The 18859-nt window shown below is 36.6% G+C and overlaps 1 protein-coding gene across 1 annotated transcript in view; it reads left to right on the forward strand.

Annotated features, from left to right (window-relative positions):
- LOC126100252 (serine/threonine-protein kinase SIK3-like) overlaps positions 1 to 17796 on the forward strand; it is a 541515-nt gene extending 523719 nt beyond the window's left edge. The window contains exon 19 of the mRNA XM_049910836.1: positions 8698 to 17796. Within this exon, the coding sequence (XP_049766793.1) occupies positions 8698 to 9249 (552 nt within the window). The 3' untranslated portion in view covers positions 9250 to 17796. The remainder of the gene's footprint in view (positions 1 to 8697) is intronic.
- Positions 17797 to 18859: the final 1063 nt, after the last annotated feature.

Consider the following 18859-nt stretch of genomic DNA (forward strand, 5'->3'; position numbering starts at 1 on the left):
ATTATTTATCTGCCATGGTCACGTTGCAAACTCACTGTCTTAAAAGACAATTCACATAGCTAACTTGCTCGGTTGAGACTGCTGATATCCTGTTGTGTCCATTGTATGGTGTCACTGAGCTCTTGGTTGCTTTTGTCGCTCATATTTCCACTGATACATGTGACATCAACATTTTGAACTTCACATTCCACTGGCATACTTTCTGAAGGTTATTTATCTGATAGTGCACACACTCCCAAATGCGGGTGTGCATCCCCTCAGTATGTATAGCACATCCTTGCAAAACTTGATCAAAATCGGTCATCCATAGGTCATCACAGGTTAAAATCTTGTCCAAAAATGCATCACCATTGCTATTGAAACAATTTCGGAGTTCATTGTAAATGGGAAATCTCTGGTCTTTCTGATGAATGGTAAGCTTTATAATAATAATAATGTTTATTTGTCCATGTTAACTTTACAGTCTTGGACATCGTCATTTTTTGTACAATTATATCAATATCATGTCATTCCAAGAATGAATATATACATCAAGTAGCACATTGTACATTCCATGCAATAATGTTATAAACACATATATCACTCCATACATATAATGATTATATACATCAATTAGCCAATTATAACAATACCTCCACTAATATACGGCAGTATGTAAAAGAATAAACTAACAGTACTGCAGCTCAGAATTCTTTTAATGAGTATAAACATCTTTCTATTAACAAATTTTTCTACTTGCACTTGGAAAGATTGCCTTGGAGTTGCTTTATATTTTTTGGCAACTTATTATAGAATTGTCTCCAGTTACATATGGACTGTGGTCTGCAGCTTTCTTGTTAGTCCGTATCCTATAATAGTCACTTTTGGCTCGAGTATTGTAATTATGGGCGTCAGTGTTCTTTACACTATTTTCCTTGTTCTCTTTTACAAACATAATGGTTTTAAGTACATACAGTGAGTACATAGTCAGTAATTTAAAAATTTTGAAATAGTCTCTACAGGACTGGCGTTTGCCTATATTAGCAATTATCCTAACTGATACTAGTGTGATAATAAGTGCACCAAAGCAATTGCTACCAACAACTGCTGATAAAGTACTAAATTACATCCACTCTTGGTTCAATGCAAACAGGTTGACATTGAATGTAAATAAAACAAATTATATGCAGTTTGGGAAAAGATGTCAAAATGTAAATCTCGATCTGGTGTGGGGTGACAAAGCCTTAGACAGAGTGACATCCACAAAATTTCTGGGGATTCATGTGGATGAAAACTTAAATTTTAATGACCACACAATAAAACTTGCACAGAAACTTAATTCAGCCTGTTTTGCCCTCAGAATTATTGCAAATGTTTGTACCTCAGAGGATGCCAGAATGGCATATTTTGGCTGTTTTCAATCTCTTGCCACATACGGAATAATATTTTGGGGTTCCACAACTAAAACAAATTTTTTTGTTGCAGAAGAGGGCCATCCGAATAATAACTCACAGTCATCCACAGACACACTGCAAACCCATATTCAAAAAGCTTAGAATACTTACTATACCATCATTATACATATACAAATATGTATTGTATCTCAGGACCCACATTGCAGATTTTCAGACAAATGCCGACTGTCATAACTAACAATACCCGTAATAGCGCAACACTCCATACTCAGTGAACAAAAAGAATGAATAGACAAAGGCCTGTGAGCCATATCAGTGCAAAACTGTACAATGCACTGCCAGTCAACATCAGGCAGTTAGAAGATGATAACAAATTTAAAATAGAATTTAAAAAATTTCTAATAGATCAATGTTTTTATTCTGTAAATGACTGTGTAGGTCCATAAATTTTTTCTGATGATATTTATAAAGGCAAAATGGAAAATACTCTATCTGTACCTAATCATTCATTACCTAATTTATCATTTATTTTATTTATCCATCCATTGACAATAAATATTGTATGGATGTTGTCAAGGGTACATGTAAGACTTTTCAAAGAAATGGGACACAGACAATATATACATAAAAAAGTACAAAACAAAATAATACAATGAAGTTAATAATAATACAATGAAATTAATATAGCCTATATACATCCCCGCTTGTTATTTTAAATGCATAGTCTGTTTTTCATAAGGCTTTAGTTTTGTCCTCCCTAAACGGCAAGTCCTTATATACACAACACTGCTTAAGTATGTGTTTACATTACACAACAGCTGTCCTTTAAGTATGTAATGCATGATGGTGGTACGATCGTAGTTCATTATCTTTGTCAGTTCTTGAGTACACTTAAGTGGACCATTGTGGATTAAAGTGTTTAAACGATCATCAAACCACAAAGTTCTTCTTGAGTGTGGAGAGTCACTAATGTCAAAACGATCATCCTTAAAATGAGAAAACCATTTTCTTGCCAAGCTCTTTCCAGTTGCATTATTCTTGTACATGGCGCAAATGTTTCTGGCTGCCTCTGCTGATTTCACCCTTCTACTGAACTCAAACAGAAGAGTATGTGGGAAATTTTCAGATTTCTCCATTTGGTACTTTATTTTCTAGCATCCAGTGTCTCCAAATGACAAAGTGACAATACGTAAACTCAGATAGCAACAGTGAACTACAAATAACAAATGACAATCGATAAATAAACCGATAGCAACTGGAATACCAGCACGCAAAGCAAAAAAGCTATGAACCTAAAGATAACATGCTAAGTTACAGTTAGGCACAATTAAGACATTTACACATAAGCTTTCAGCGACAGCCTTTGTCAAAAAAGAGAAACGCACATCATTCATTCACGCAAGCAAGCACACCTCATACACACATGTCTGCCAGCTCTGGCATCTTGGGCCAGAATTCTTCTCCTTCATCTTATTAACATTATTATTCTATTGTACTGTTACTATTGCATTCTGGCCTGAGCTGCCAGAGTTGGCGGTCACGTGTGTGTGAGGGGCACTTGCTTGCATGAGAATGAATGGTGCCTGTTTCTCTTTTTCCAGTGAAGGCTATGGCCAAAAGCTTGTATGTAAGTGTGTTTTAACTGTGCCTGTCTGCGACATATTGTATTATCTTTATGATAAGTAGCACTCTATCTTTTCCTAGATTAGTGATGTTCCTACGTGAAGTTCCATTATTTAAAAAAGCTACAAACTTATGCAGCAAACTAATAATAACAAATACAAATGTAGCTCTAGCATAATCATGAAAGTAGTTAAAACATACAACTGCAGAGTTCCTTTTGTCATCCTAAGGATGAAAAACAGGACAACTTACTGCTTCACTATTAGAGTTGTACAGTAAATCATCAAATATTAATGGGTGTGTGTAACCTCAGTTTTCTTCGTTGTATATGGGAAAATAACAATGTGGACATAATAAGAACCCCATGTTATGCTCACCAATATAAGACTGATCAGCCAAAACATTGTGACTGCCCACCTAAACTTTTGACATGGATCATTGTATGGAAGCAATGAGGCCTTGGTAGGTCACTGGAGGGAGTTGGCACCACACCCACACACATACACACGTCACCTAATTCACATCAATTGGAACTTGTCACTGTGTTCCTTGAACCACTCCATCACAATCTTGGCCTTTTGACATGGTGTATTATCTTACTGAAAAATGCCATGCCATCAGGAAGCATGATTGTCATGAAGGGGTGTGCAACCAGTGCAGGATACTCCTTGGCCAAGCTTCGCCTTACACAAGCTCTCTGGACCCACGGATGCCCAAGTGAATATTTCCCAGAGCATAATGGATCTGCCGCCAGCTTGTCTCCCTCCTGCAGTAAAGGTGTCAAGGAGTTGTTCCCCTGGAAGATGACAGATCGAGTCCTCCCATCAGCGCGATGAAGAAGGTACCAGAATTCATAAGACCGTGCAATGCTTTGTGACTGTGCTAACATCCGTGCCAAAGGTCGCATGTCCGATTCAGTCGTGGTGTTAACATTGTCACGTGCCTGGATTGTCAGCTGCTGAGGCCCGTCGCTAGGAGTGTTCGGTGCACTGTGAGTTCAGACAAACTTGTACTCTCACCTCGGTTTTCTCCTTGTCTTGTTTTACCAGTCGGCCCAGCCTACGAGGTCCGACATCACCAATGAGGGGTGGCTGCCAACCCCAAGACATCTGGACGTTGTTTCACCTCAGTTTTGCCACATGTTGAAGACACTCACCACAGCCCTTCTCGAACACCTAACAAGTCGTGCAGTTTCTGAAATGCTCGTGCCAAGCCTCTGGGCCTTCACAGTCTGCCCTCAGGTCAAACTCGGAGAAATGGTGCACCTTTCCCATGTTACACGTGCACAACCTGCTCACTGATACTACATGTCACTTATGTTACACGCACCATGCCTGTGCCTCATCAGGTCATTTTTCATCATGTGATGTTGCTATCACCTGGGTGGTTTTGTATCAATAGTAAGTTGGTGGTCATAATGTTGTGGCTGATCAGTGTACATTCACAGTAGACAAGAAAGATTTGAATGAACCACATAGCATACCAAAAACAACAATATAATGTAAGGGAATAAGATGAGACACAAAAAAATACAGATATACTTTCTTACAGATATGCAGAACATAGCATCAGATGTGTGGATTTTAATATATAATACAACCAATAAATATTTAACGTGTTTATAGCTGGTTGGAGCTAACATATTTTGGCCATATCATCAAAGGCAACTGAGAATGTATTAGGGATATTATTTGTATTCTGAAGTTGACAAATAGATGGATGGACAACTAAATACAAATAGATTTTATGAAAAATACACACATCCTATCTGTATGATTTAAAATCAATACACTGAGAAATTTATTTGATGTGACCTCATGTTAAAGTACATAATAAGTTCATAACATCCTGATGCAAAGGAAGACAAACTAATAAAGTCTGTCTAAAGGAAAGTTATGACACGTGTAAGAATAGTTCACACTTGCCCTAATAACCAAAGACTATAGCAAGTGAAGTAAAACAATTACAGACTTCTTATAACCTAAGAAAAAATATTTAGAAGGCTCTAGTTTTTGAGATCTTTTAGGTAATTGAAAACAGTATCTGGCTGGAATAAATCTCAATCCAGCCCTTTATTGATCTTATGAAACATAACTATTTGTCCTATTAGTAACAATGATTTTACATAACATGATGTGATGCATTGTTGTAATTTCAACATTTTCCCTGTTCATAAAGTGAGCACACTGATGCTCTAATACCAAAACCTGTTGTAATATGATATGCAGTCATACAGCAGCATGTTATGAATATTTATGTGAATTTAATGTTTTTTCTGAAAAGCTCTCTCTCCCATTGTGCGAGATAAGAGGAACACTGCATGGTTTTTAATTTATTCTAATTGCCATAATACTCATCTGTGTCACTACATTTTTTGTGTGTGCCAATGGTGAGGCTGCGATCTTTGAGGTGTATTCAAAAAGTATCAGGGTTTTTGTGATTTTGTGTGGTTTATTAGTATAATTTGCATGTTTTTTTTATTTTTCTGTTGGTAAACATGCCTGAAAAGCAAGTTCACATTATTAGCTGTATCAGATACTTCATTTGTTATCAACTATCAAAGAAATTACCTTCATTTTATGAAATAAGTGAAAGATAACCACTCACCTGTAGTAGACTGATGGGTGGCACATAGAATTATGTAATTGAATTTTATACAGCCTTCGCATTTGAGGCAAACGTATTTGTTCGGATGCAGATTCTTAACAGCAACACACCACCATTCTCACATCAGCTTTCACTGGATGTAATTACCCCATCAGCTTGGTTCAAAAGCAGATTTCCTGGACCATCTCATCCAATCCTGGTACTGCTGATCTCTGCAAAAAATAACTTCGGAGCACACCGCTGGTCATTCAGTATTATCCTGGTCTGGAATGTATTAATCAGCTAATTCGACAAGGCCTGTGACTTCCTAAAATCGTGCCCTGAAATGAGATCCACTCGGTCTGAGATTTTGTGTACCGCACCTAGAATAGATTTGTGTAGTCCTCGCAATCCCAGCAATATTCATGTCAGACCCTATCCTCCTGCTGCACCCGTCTCCCTAACCTATGGCTCCTACCCCTGTGACCATTCCCCACTGCAAGACTTGCGCTTTGCACCCTCCTACCCCCACCTATAACAACCCTATGACTGACAAAAAGTATATGATCAAAGGGAGAGCCACCTGTGAAACAACGCATCACATACGAGCTGTTTGGCCTTTCACATCGGCATGACTACAACCAAATTATCAGTTAGGATGAATGGGCATAAGCAGAGGGTGTATACTGGCAACACACAATATCCTGTTGCAGAGCATGCTCTACAACATGACAATCATGACCTCGGTGCCTGTTTCACCACAGGCGTCATCTGGATTCTTCCCCCAGACACCAGTTTCTCAGAACTCCACAGGTGGGAACCGGCGTTTCAACATGTCCTTGCTTCTTGCCGAGCACCTGGCCTTAATTTATGTTAATTTTTTCCGTCTCAGCATTCCTTCACAATAACTACTTCTTTCTACTCTGTGTTTTAGTTTCCTACATCTTTCATTTTCTTATCTGTCTATTTTTTGCCACTCTCCTCCCACCTCTGATAGGTACAGTGAACTTACCTTTTCACTCATATTAACTCTTAAACAATGCTTTATCAGTAGTCTCTGTCTTGCATATTACCCTGTCTTCCACCTTTAAGCTCTCAGGTTTTCATATCTCCTCTGATACAGTCCCCAACAATCCATCTTTTCTTCTCATCTCATCCAGTAAGTCTCCTGTGACCCGTGGTTCTGGGTGACTTTTCCGAAATCTACCCCTTTTCCTAGACCTCTCCAGGCCTTTTCCTTTACCCCTCTTCCTTCCACTTCAACTGTTATAACCATCTTTCATGTGTGTGTGTACTGCTGCCACTTGGTGAGTAGATTTCTTACCCATCCAATTACATTCGTTGAATTTTCTATCACTTTTGTCTGTACACCACACAACAGACTAAATATGTGATATGGCTGGAAGTGTAAAGTCATGTTCAGACATGTTTACCAACAGAACAATGAAATAAACATGTAAATCATACTAATAAAATGCACGAAATCGCAAAAACTCACTTCCCTTTCCCGTATGTAAAATAAGGGAATGGGTAGTGTAGGTGATTATTTATTTTGTATATACATTCATAAGAGAATTCATACAAATTTTACAAAAATGAAATGGAATAATGTGCAGCAAGGTTTTAGAATTCTAAATATATCTATGAGAAAACAAGGATTTATGAATTGTTTAAATATTTTTAAGAAGGCTGTAAAGATATTGAAAGTTAGTAGTGCCCTGAATGGCCTTGCACATAATCAGCTGATGAAATTGTGGAAAATATAAAAGAAATTATTATGAAGAATCACTGAATCACTATCAAAGAAGCTATTGGTGTTGTCAGTGCATCGGGCCTTCTAACTTTTAGGACATTTTAGGTATTAAATGTGAGATAGCAAACTTTTTCCCAAAATTGTGAACTAGTAAAAAAGTGGGAAATGCAAGTTGCTCAGGAATTGCTAAATGAAGCCAACAGTGAAGCAAAAGTACTGAAATGAGTCATAAGATGTGATGAAAAGTGGATTTAAAGATATGATGTCAAATTTAAGGGTCAATCATTCTGGTGGAAGCATTTGGGGCCACAGAGACTGAGAAATGCTTGACAAGTGTGGTCACATGGGGTGGCTTCTCTCACTGTGTTCTGTAAATTTAACACCATAGTGCATCACGAGTTCTTGCCAAAAGATTGAACAATCAATAAAAATTACTGCTTAAAAGTTGAATGCCAGTTGCGTAAAGCAAACTGAAAAGACACCCAGAGTTTTCATGAAACAATTCATGGCATTTGCACTATGATAGCGCACTTGCTCAACTTTCTTCTTGTTCTTGAATTTGTGGTCCAAAACAATACTATAATGATGCAAAAATAAAAATTGCATTATTTTTTCAAGGAACCTTATATATAAAGTATAGAGTACAAAGGTCGAAGAATGGAGCAAACACACACACAGTGGGCATATGTAGTGGATAAATGCCATGGTGCAATGGCAGGGAAGAGGAAATGTGATGCAGTTGGTCATGAATACAATTAATTTTGAGGTTCATGGTGTGGTGTACCATTGAACAGTATAAGGCATTTAATGCACCATAGTAATTGTTATTAAATATTAATTAATGCATGGCACAGGAACTTTTTAAGCATTGCTGCTTTTACGTTATATTGAGCCCTCAATGGCTCAGTGGTAAAGCATCTGACTACAGATCTGAAGTTAAGAACCTTCAACATCGCAGCACGTCAGCAATCGTTGGTTAATATATTAAAAAACTAGAAACCCACCTTGATTGCGAAAAAAGCACCTAGTGTTAACCTAGGTTACGGCGTAGAAGGTGTAGTTATCTACGCCGAAACCTAGGTTAACATTAGGTGCTTTTTTTCGCAATCGAGGCGGGTTTCTAGTTTTTTAATAGATCTGAAGGTCTCGGGTTCAATCTCTGGTCAACATTGGAGTAATTAGCTGGGTAATTCAGTTTGAGTGTCAGACGGAGCCTTCTGCCTACTCCTTCTGATAGGATCGTGCCTAGTAAACTGATGGAGTGCTCATATCAACCTTCAGGTCAATGACATCTTTACTTTATACCTGCGTGATTTGTAGTAATCTGGAATTATTTTACAGATACCCGGCCCGTGTGATCCCGGCCGCCCGTCCATAGTCCGAGGAATCGGACGCCAGCGCCTTCCGACAGTCACGACTGGCGAGATTCGGCGGGAGCAGTATGCCAGGAATCACCCTTCGCTGCATCACACATTCCCGCCACCTTCGGGGGCGGACCTCGAAGTGACGTCGCCACCTTCTTCGCCTCCGTCACCTCAGGACGGTGTCGTTGCTTCTGAGCTGCAAAAGACATCTAGCGGATCATTCGAGGTGGCACTGTCGGATTTTTGTTCACGGCTCGATGCAGCAGATATTCTCGGTCTGGTCAAGAGTATTATAGACACGCGCGCACCTCCGTCGAGCTTTGCATACGGAGGCGAGTGGGGCTCGACGGACGGATGTGATGATGACGGCGGTGGTGGTGGACTCGCCCTGGAGTACCCGGGCGGTGTGCAGATTGAGCTGAGGGTGTTTGGTTGTGAGTCTAAGGGTCTGAAAATGCGTAGAATATCCGGTGACCACTTACAGTACAGCCAGCTGTGCCAGGAACTGGTGTCTTGCATGTCTGTCTGAAGGTTGCGTTTCAGTTCTGTGACGAGTCTCTCGAGGTACGATTCAGATGCTAATACCTCTGCTGTCACTAAAGAGAAATTCCACGAGCACTAGAAAGGTGCTTTCGTGGGTGCCAGATGTACATTTAATGGCAGTTTCATGTAATGGAGCCAGTATTGTCAAAAAGTGATTCTTATTTTTGGTACAGAATTAATGTGTCTTCTCTTTTGAATAGTTATTCTGATATGTAATACATGTGAACTGCAAGTAATTTCTTGACCAGTGTCAAAATTTGCGAGAGCATGTGCACATATTTATTGACGTGCCCTACACGGGAATGTATTTTCTACCACTTTTAATTCTATATCGTAAAAATATTTCATTTAATGTGCCTTTCTACTTGCTTAGTAGCTGGGATGTCAGAGTAGACACTAAAGACATAGATTTATTGTCTGGAGTGCCCGTTCAGCCAAAAAGACGTAATTGAGTGATACTTTGACAGTGATATTCCCTAATGCCCTAAGTGGAAGTATTGTACTGTCAGTCATTGTGATAGAATAAAGGATTATTAAAGACTTACGTACTTCATAAGCTATGAATGGCAGAAGTTCTGACAGAAGATGAGTGTTATTCATGTTCAGTTTAAAGAAACATTTGCATAAAAAACTACTTACTCTTGTTAAGTCTATGACTTGTCCACTAAGCAATTGCTTATCTTTGACAATGGCAAATTTACTTGTCCTTAAAAACGACAGTGTCTGTTATTAAAGAATGATGATCCACATCTTTCTGACAAAAATGAGGTTACTCATATCCTAACACACAGCAGTAAAACTGTTCCCAGGAATCAGTACCACTGTCACAGGCAGATGCTGTTGATAATGTAGCATTTTATGCACATTTGAAACAAGGTTCTGTTAGCGAGTGTCATAAAGGTATGTATTGCAGTGAGCCTCTGCTTATGGATGTCTTATCTGCAGAAATAACACCAGTTTGCTCACAAGCACTGTCAGAACTCTGTGCAATGTTATTGTGTTGGACATTCTTGAAGTTTCATTGTCTGGGACGTCAATGAATTACTTTTTTCTGTGAAAATGCCACTATATTATTCATGGGAAATGAATGATTTCTACATCACTATGGTCCTGAATTTTACTCTTGTATGAGTTATGGAATGTGATTTAGAGAATGATGGGTAAGGACTTTTTTCCTTTTTTGGAAAAGTGAGAAAGCCTTTTTTAGTAGCATCACCTTGTTGTAAGTGTTACTTTCAGTAGTATTGTGTGTGTGTGTGTGTGTGTGTGTGTGTGTGTGTGTGTGTGTGTGTGTGTCAGTGTCATTTTTGTTAAAAGGCATTGTTCACATCAGGAAGAAAAACCACTCCTCAAGGAGTTTATTCAATGACGTTATCCCTGACAGGTGATTTTATGGCATTCCATTAATTTCTTCTGCATGAACCTTCAAAATACTTTTATCTACATCATATTATAAAGGAGTTTATGGTAAATTATATTTCTTGTTGTTAATGAAGTTTTATTGTATTGTACGATAGATATTTCATTTATGTATCTTCTTTTACCTTGAAAACAACATTATTGTGTTCTATACATTCAGTACACACATTTTGACTTCCCTTAACTTGTCATAAGTCCTAACGGTTATGTGAGAGTCCATTTTTACCAAATCTGTCCACTCCGCGTAACCTGCTTGTGAATGTGGAATAACCACTACAGTGCCATCACATACTGCCTGCTGATTAGCATTTGTGGTGTAAGAAAGATAGTTATTATCAGGTGTGTGTGTGTGGAAACTGCTCACATTAGTTCATACGTACATCCATAAAACAGAGAGGGTAATGGTATGGGCAAAGTATGATCAAACCTGTATGTGCTGAATGAGCTTTTTTGTTTACAATGAATTCATTTTATTATTACAGTTGTTAAAGTGCTGCCGAGTTACAATGAATGTTCTCTGATGTTTCAGTTGTGGAAAGCTCATAGAGCAGCCCAAAATTTCATATTCATTCTTCTTGATAACTTCTACATAGGTCTTGTCAGAACTGGAATATTTGATAATTGACTGAATCCTGTGCACATCTTAATAACAGTTGTCAAACAGTGGAAAATTCAGGATGGAATGATGACAATATTTTGAGAAGGATAGACTGCTATGCATCATATGGCAGAGATGTTGAGTCGCAGATGAGCACAACAAAAAGACTGTTAGACAAATAAGCTTTCAGCCAATTTTTCCAAATTTAGAAGGCCTTTTGGCTGAAAGCTTACTTTCCTTAACAGTCTTTTTGTTGTGCCTATTTGCAACTCAGCATCTCTGCTATATGGTGAGTAACAATCTATCATTTTCATAATATTGTTGATAATAGCTGTCTGTCACAGCCAACACGACTTAGTTGTAGGTCTGAAACTGGACTTGGATGACAGCTCATTTGTTGTCATTTTGAGCATTAGACTAGGCAATACATGCTAAAATTGTATTGTACGGAGAATTTGTTTGAGGAAACTGTAGAGTTATGAGGAAACAGTACAACTGACTAGTACTTGCCCTGAGAAGGTGAATTTCTGATGCTGCTGACAGACAAAATCAAACTAGGAGGGAAAACAGAGGGTGGTGTTTTGGAAGGTTAGAAAGAAGAGGCAGGATGTGAGAGACCCACCTGATGTGAGGATGAACAGCTCAGAAAACTAGGTATAGATTTGTTTCTTCTTACTGCGTTTCTCGACAGTACTGAAGTGTTGCCTGCCAATCCTAAATACTGGCGAGCCTTGCACTATGAAAATCACATCGTGGCACAAGTAAAACCTACATCTGAACTGTGACAACAGATGTCCTGCAGTAATCAATTCTGTTATGGTAATTTAGGTAACCTGACATTAGTTTTGTGTTGGAGAGAATCACAAATGTAGTGTTATATCATTTTTGTGCTGCTAAATAGTTATTCTTTCTCTTTGTCTTCCTTTGCTTTTTACACTGTTTACGTGTTCCCACCAGTATTATTTGCCTTGTGTATTTAGGGGCAATAATATCTACATTTCTGACAGTAAATATGAGTATAACTTATTGCCAACAACAAGTATCTGTAGGATTTCCATTATTGCTATACTTATTTTTATTTTGGGCGTTTTGGGTCCATCTGGAGCAAATTTTTTCATTGCAGCTGTAGTTCCCTTGCTGTCAAGTCAGCTAAACTCATGGAAAGCTGTTTTTTGGATGTAGTACTCTTGTTAGTTTACGACTTCCCACGGCTCAGTTTAGTTGTTACATTAATTTAAAAGTTGATACTAGGGTACGTAATGTATGCGTAAAACATAAGAAAAATCAAAATTTAAATCTTTCTTTATAAGTAAAAAAATGGTCCATCAATGTGGGAGGACATCAAACTGGAAAATACTTGTCAAATACTATAACTTATGAAATGTAAACTTCACTTGTAAACTTATCTGATACAAACACGTCTGAACAACACACACAAGCGTGCAGTATGTTCACCGAGACAACACAAAATAATGATGATTATATATCAAGATCAGCTGATTTTCTTGTGCTTCACTGCACTAGTGTTGCAACATAGAGCAAAGCTTTTGGATCCACACCAAGGTGAGCACTCACCTGCTATACAGCATGGAAATGTGCATGCTATAAGAAATAGGGTGAAAAAGTTTTGACGTTTTACTGTCGAATAATGTGGAATGTTGACAAATTGTTTAATTGTACATTATGTGTTTTCAGTACAATCATACTGCTATTGACTGTTTGTAAAATAAAAGTATCTTATGCCAACTCAAAAACTTAAAACATGGAAATGTCGTAAAACTAAAACATGCACATTTGAACTATTTTCATTAGAAGCTGACCTTAAAAACCATGCCAAACAGCCAATGTTCTTTTTATGGATCGACTGTACTTGTATTAACTCCTTCATCTTGTCTGCTTCCATTTACAAAATCGAGATGGATTTCTGGTTTATTTGACCTCCTTAATAATGTTCCCTGTGCAACCTCTGTAATGTCTTAAAAATGAAATATTTTAATGAGGGAGTCAAATTCAGTTACTTGGTATACTCACCTGTAGTTTCAGCTTTAGCTTAATAAGACTACAATACTACTACTTTTTGTGAATTGGTGGGTTTGAGCAAACCTGAGAATACTTTATTTTAACTGTGGAACAATTTTCGCAGTGTGAGAACTTGAGTGCCTTTGTATGCTGCTTTAGGAGATTAAAATATAAATGTGTGTACTGGATGAATTTTGTAACTTACAAAATTAGTCTTCTACATTTGAGTTTATGTGGATATATTTAATGTCAAATATTGTAAGTAGTCTGTGTTTTGAGTTGTTTATGTTTCTGAAAAATATTTTTGTATGTCTTTATGCCCACTGTTTTAATCAAATCTATACTGTGACTGTGTATATCTTCATCATTCTTCTGTTCAGTTTTTCACATGTAATATAGTGGTACGAATCATAATACAGAAGTAACAGACAGCGCATTAACACAGTTTTAGAGGTGTATTTCTACAATGCCAGTCAGTTGAGCATATTTTCTACTCTTATCTAATAAGAAGTATAAAATCTGTGGTTACAGCAGAATGAGATTTTAAATTTATGTCAATATAGCAGGCAGATGAGTATGTTCTTATTCTTGAAACAGTGCCTTAATAAGAAGTTTGGCAATTATTTACTTTGTGCTTATCATTATCCACAGCAAAAAATAATTTTAATTCCACCGAACTCTTGTTTTAGTACACAATAATAACTGTCTTCAAAAAAAATCAAGATATTTGTACCTTTGACCACTCTCAGAAATTTTAATCAGTATAATATACTTCTAGCAGTTGTGATTATGAATGACACAGTTTTTAGTGTTATGTTTCATAGCTGCATGATAGGAAACATAACATTAGCAAATGATGATGTATTTCCATGTGTTTTAAAAGTATAATACATGGAAAGAATTCTGATTCGCTTCCAGTTCCACATTTTTGTATTGTCTCGTTGGGTCTGACTTTGGTACTTGAGGTTTCATGTAACTTTCAGTCATTAATTAAAATAAATAGTTTTTGAGATATTCATCTAGTGCTGGTAAAATTTGATGATGCATAGAAAGCTCTACTTTATTTTATTTTGATTTTATATCGTAATTGCATGTGATGAAGCATGTAACAACTCATGTTGTAATTAGCATGATGTCATTAAAATGTTACTGGATAATTAATCCAAATCAAACAGATGTAGTAAATTACATTGTCGATTGTAATAATTTTTTTCAGCAGACAGCTAGCGTTAACTAGTATTGATTCACATTCAGATAACTTTCAAGATTATTTTGAATTTGCAGGCTACAGCATTTCAGTAGCTGCAATGCCATACAGTGTGTGACTGGCAAAGCTCTGTACTAGTTTGAAGGCTCATAAAGTTGAAGAGCTATATGACTGGAGAATTTGTGTTAAAGCACTGATAACTTATTTCAAGATAAGAATGCTGTAGGTCTCCCCGTCTCCCTTCCATTTTGTTTTCAAACATGTTCATCATGTCTTTGGCTTGTAAGACTGAGGTTTTATTACAGTTCCTGAAACATCACTTTGGTGTGCTGAAATGTGTGTCTGTAGCAATCTTGGAAGTATCTTGTTGTTTCTTTTATTGTTACTAGACATGTTAGAGAAAACACTTTCAAAATCCAAACTTTTTTTTTAATTGCTGTGGATAAACATTTATTCCATTGAAGTAAGAGTAAAAGCATTTCTACCTCCTTCCTACATTTTCACACAGAAAACGCCAACATTTAATGTAACAGTACCTGTACATGCACCTGTTAATTTAAGACATACTGTTGGTTAGCTATATAGTGGCTGTTCTTACGTAAATTAACTGAATTTTATTTTACATTGTAGTTCATGTTTTATTTTTAAATTTTGACACAGTTACTTTGTTCTGGAATTTGTTTAGTTCTTGTGTTGCAAATTCATGGTTCAATTCATGGTCTGAAGTGACAGTTTGGGCAAATAAATTTTAGTACTTGTAAGTACAGTTTTTGCAAAACGCACAAGTAAAAATGTAATGTTAAAATGTTGGTGAGCATATCATTTTTATTTTATTTTTATTGTGTATTGGTAAATAGCTGTAGTTTGTTTCTTCAGCTCTGAATGTGACTGATTGTTAAGTGAATAAATATGTTAAAATACTATTTTAATGGAAATTTTGTCTGTAAGTGACAATAGAATACCCAGAGTGGAATAGCACCTGCAGTTCAAGGGGCCAGCTGCCCCTTGTGTTGTAGGTGATATTAGCATTAATGCACTTGCTGTACAAACACTATCATTGAGTCAATGTCCTGTGTTTACTTGCCACTTCATCTGTTAAGTGAATGAAGATAGGTTTTTCCTTCAGTTACAATTGTGTTTGCATTACACACTGGTGATATCCCTAAATTGTGATAGCTGACATCTTGTTGAATATGTTCCTAGATAACTAAAATTTTTCCTCCTGTTTTCCTTTTTCTATTTCCTAATTATTTTGTAACAGTGTACAGGATTATTTTGTATCAATAACACAAGCAAAACTCTAAAGTCGCAAGATGTTGATTATCATTTTTTAGATATTGGCATTAAACAATGTGGTTTGGTACTTTTACCCTCTAAATAGGATTTCTTAATTCTAATAGCCATTTTAAAAATTGTTAGTCAAAACTGTTTTTTGTGTTTACAATGTTATTTTAAAAACATAAAAGGAAATGTTGTACTTTAGTTTTGTGTATATGTATGTATGTATGTATGTAATGTATGTAAGTGTACAGAATTAATTATTTCTTTTTGTGTGCATTAAAATTGTATATTTAATTTTCTAAAATTTAGATATTTGTTATTACACTCTGTGCCTCATTACCTGAAGATGACAATGCATTCAAAAATAGTTTGAGCTTCATATGTTAAATTGACTAGCATTGTTAGTAGCTTAGTTGCAGCATTAAGAAGGACCTTTAAAGTGTTTCAGTATTAAATCTATCAGCAAACTGTGGAGGTATCAGTAACTTATCCATCCATCCTCTGCCTCTTAAAAATACTTCTCTTAAATAAAAAATATTGGGTACTGATAAATAACTAACATGACATGTGGGAACCAACACATGTATTTTTTAGATCCCCACCTCACCCATCATATGACCTAGTACAACAAAACAAAAGAGTACAGCAACTATCATGTTCTGCCATCAAGTTTAGCAGACACTGTAGAAAAGACCAGGTTACTGCAGTCAGTTCACGCACTTGCACTTGCACACCCCACCCACCCACCCACCCACCCACCCACCCACACACACACACACACACACACACACACACACACACACACACACACCTACTCTAGTGGGTAGCTATTTTGTAAATGTTTCTCACAATTTTTAAGGGCACATACATTACTTTCTATGAGTACTGACCTACTATAATTAGAAAAGCAGTCTTGGGTAAATTGTTAAGTTCCTACTGCAGGTATGTTTTTGTATTATGCCAATGCATGGTTAATGAAGTAATGTTAAACAGACAAGTACACTCACGGATAAGAACAAAATTATTTTCTCAGTGGAAAGTTACTGATATTCCCTACGAATATAGTATTTGTAATGTCTTAATACTATAGTAAGTCTGTGCACACTTGCTGTTGTGCACACTTTTTGAAATTATTGTCTGTACATGTAGCTGCTGTTATGATGAGACAATAATTGGCTTTCATTATGTTGAAGTGTGAACTGATTTAATGTGAGAACGCTACTGCCCTTCTCTTATGCAAGCATCACATCTACATAAATTGGCCTTCATTTATTAAAAAAAAGAATAGAATGTTATCTTTTAAATGTAGATGTATTGGATAGATATTGACAACAAAGTATTAAGTAACTAATTGTGATTTAAGAAGCACAAGATCTATGCCTTTTCATTTAGAAGTTCTTTTAGCTTTTTGCACAGAGTACATCAAACGTACACTATAATGTTATCCGTGAGGAACAAATAAAAGCTAAGTTTATGATACTGAACTACACAGTCAAAATTGCCAGTATTTACATTTAGCAGCATCACATGTGTTTATTCGAGGCATAATTTATAATTAGTTATACATACACGTAAGTATCTGTGTAAATTTTGTGTGTGTTTGAGGTGGTTGAATGTATTACAAGGACAATCTTAATAGATCTTCAGCAAGCAGGTCATTCATTTTTTTTTCCAAGCAACTTTGAATGAATCATAGATTTGTAAATAAAAGTTAATCTTTTTGTAAGATTATAGGTAATGTTTCCTGACAATTGATCTCTTTTAATTACAAACTTGCGACACTTATATTTTATTCATATTGACTTAATATTTGTTATAGTCTTCTTAGATTGACATGTATTATATGTGTGCTACTCCACACAGGATGATGTGTAAAGCAAACTACATTGTTTTTCATAGAAGTATAATGTATAAAAATTATGTATAGTTGTACATAACTAAAGCTTGTGCTGTAAATCTAAGGTAAGACTGTGATTTTTACCATTCTCAAATAAATACCAAGAACACTTCCGGTGCTTCAGATGCTGACTTATTATTGTGCGTAAGGTTTCACATTTATTATGAAGAAAGTACATCATGCAATCAATATGGGCAGTCTGATTGCATAGTTTGACACAAACCTTTTCATTAATTCTCCATCCATCACATTTTGCAAATCTCATCATGAGGGAAAACCAGATGTGATACTGAATAAGTCAAAATACTCTGTGACAAAGAGAAATAGTCAGTGAAAACCTGCCACATCAGTAATGTAATGCTTCTGCTGTGTCAAACATTTTTGCCAGACGGGGTTCAGAACCTGGATTTCCCACTTATTGCAATCATTCATCATAATCTTCAGGCAGCGTGAACGTGCCTCCAGCCCTAACTCAAATTTTTATTGTTACTGATGTTCTCTTTTATTACTTCCGAACACAACAACCAGAGTATGTGAGAATAGCACTATAGTGGCAATGAATTTAGTGGAGGACTGCAGCTTCTCCTGCTGTAAGCATATATATATATATATCGACCTGCCAGCGCTTTTGTTGGGTAAGTCTCATCATCTTTCTTTATATATATATATATATATATATATATATATATATTAAAAACAAAGATTCCAAGACTTACCAAACGGGAAAGCGCGGGTAGCTAGGCACAATAAAAAACACACAAACACACACACAAAATTTTGAGCTTTCCCCGGTTGCTACGTCAGGAAAGAGGGAAGGCGAGGGAAAGACGAAAGGATGTGGGTTTTAAGGGAGAGGGTAAGGAGTCATTCCAATCCCGGGAGCGGAAAGACTTACCTTAGGGGGAAAAAGGGACAGGTATACGCCCACACACACACACACACACACACACACACACACATATACAGACACAAGCAGATATATATATATATATATATATATATATATATATATATATATATGGTTATAATAGAAGGAAACATTCCACGAAGGAAAAATATATCTAAAAACAAAGATGATGTGACTTACCAAATGAAAGTGCTGGCAGGTCGACAGACACACAAAAGAACACAAACATACACACAAAATTCAAGCTTTCGCAACAAACTGTTGCCTC

The sequence above is a fragment of the Schistocerca cancellata genome, chromosome 9, assembly GCF_023864275.1.
Source record: "Schistocerca cancellata isolate TAMUIC-IGC-003103 chromosome 9, iqSchCanc2.1, whole genome shotgun sequence".
NCBI lineage: Eukaryota > Metazoa > Arthropoda > Insecta > Orthoptera > Acrididae > Schistocerca > Schistocerca cancellata.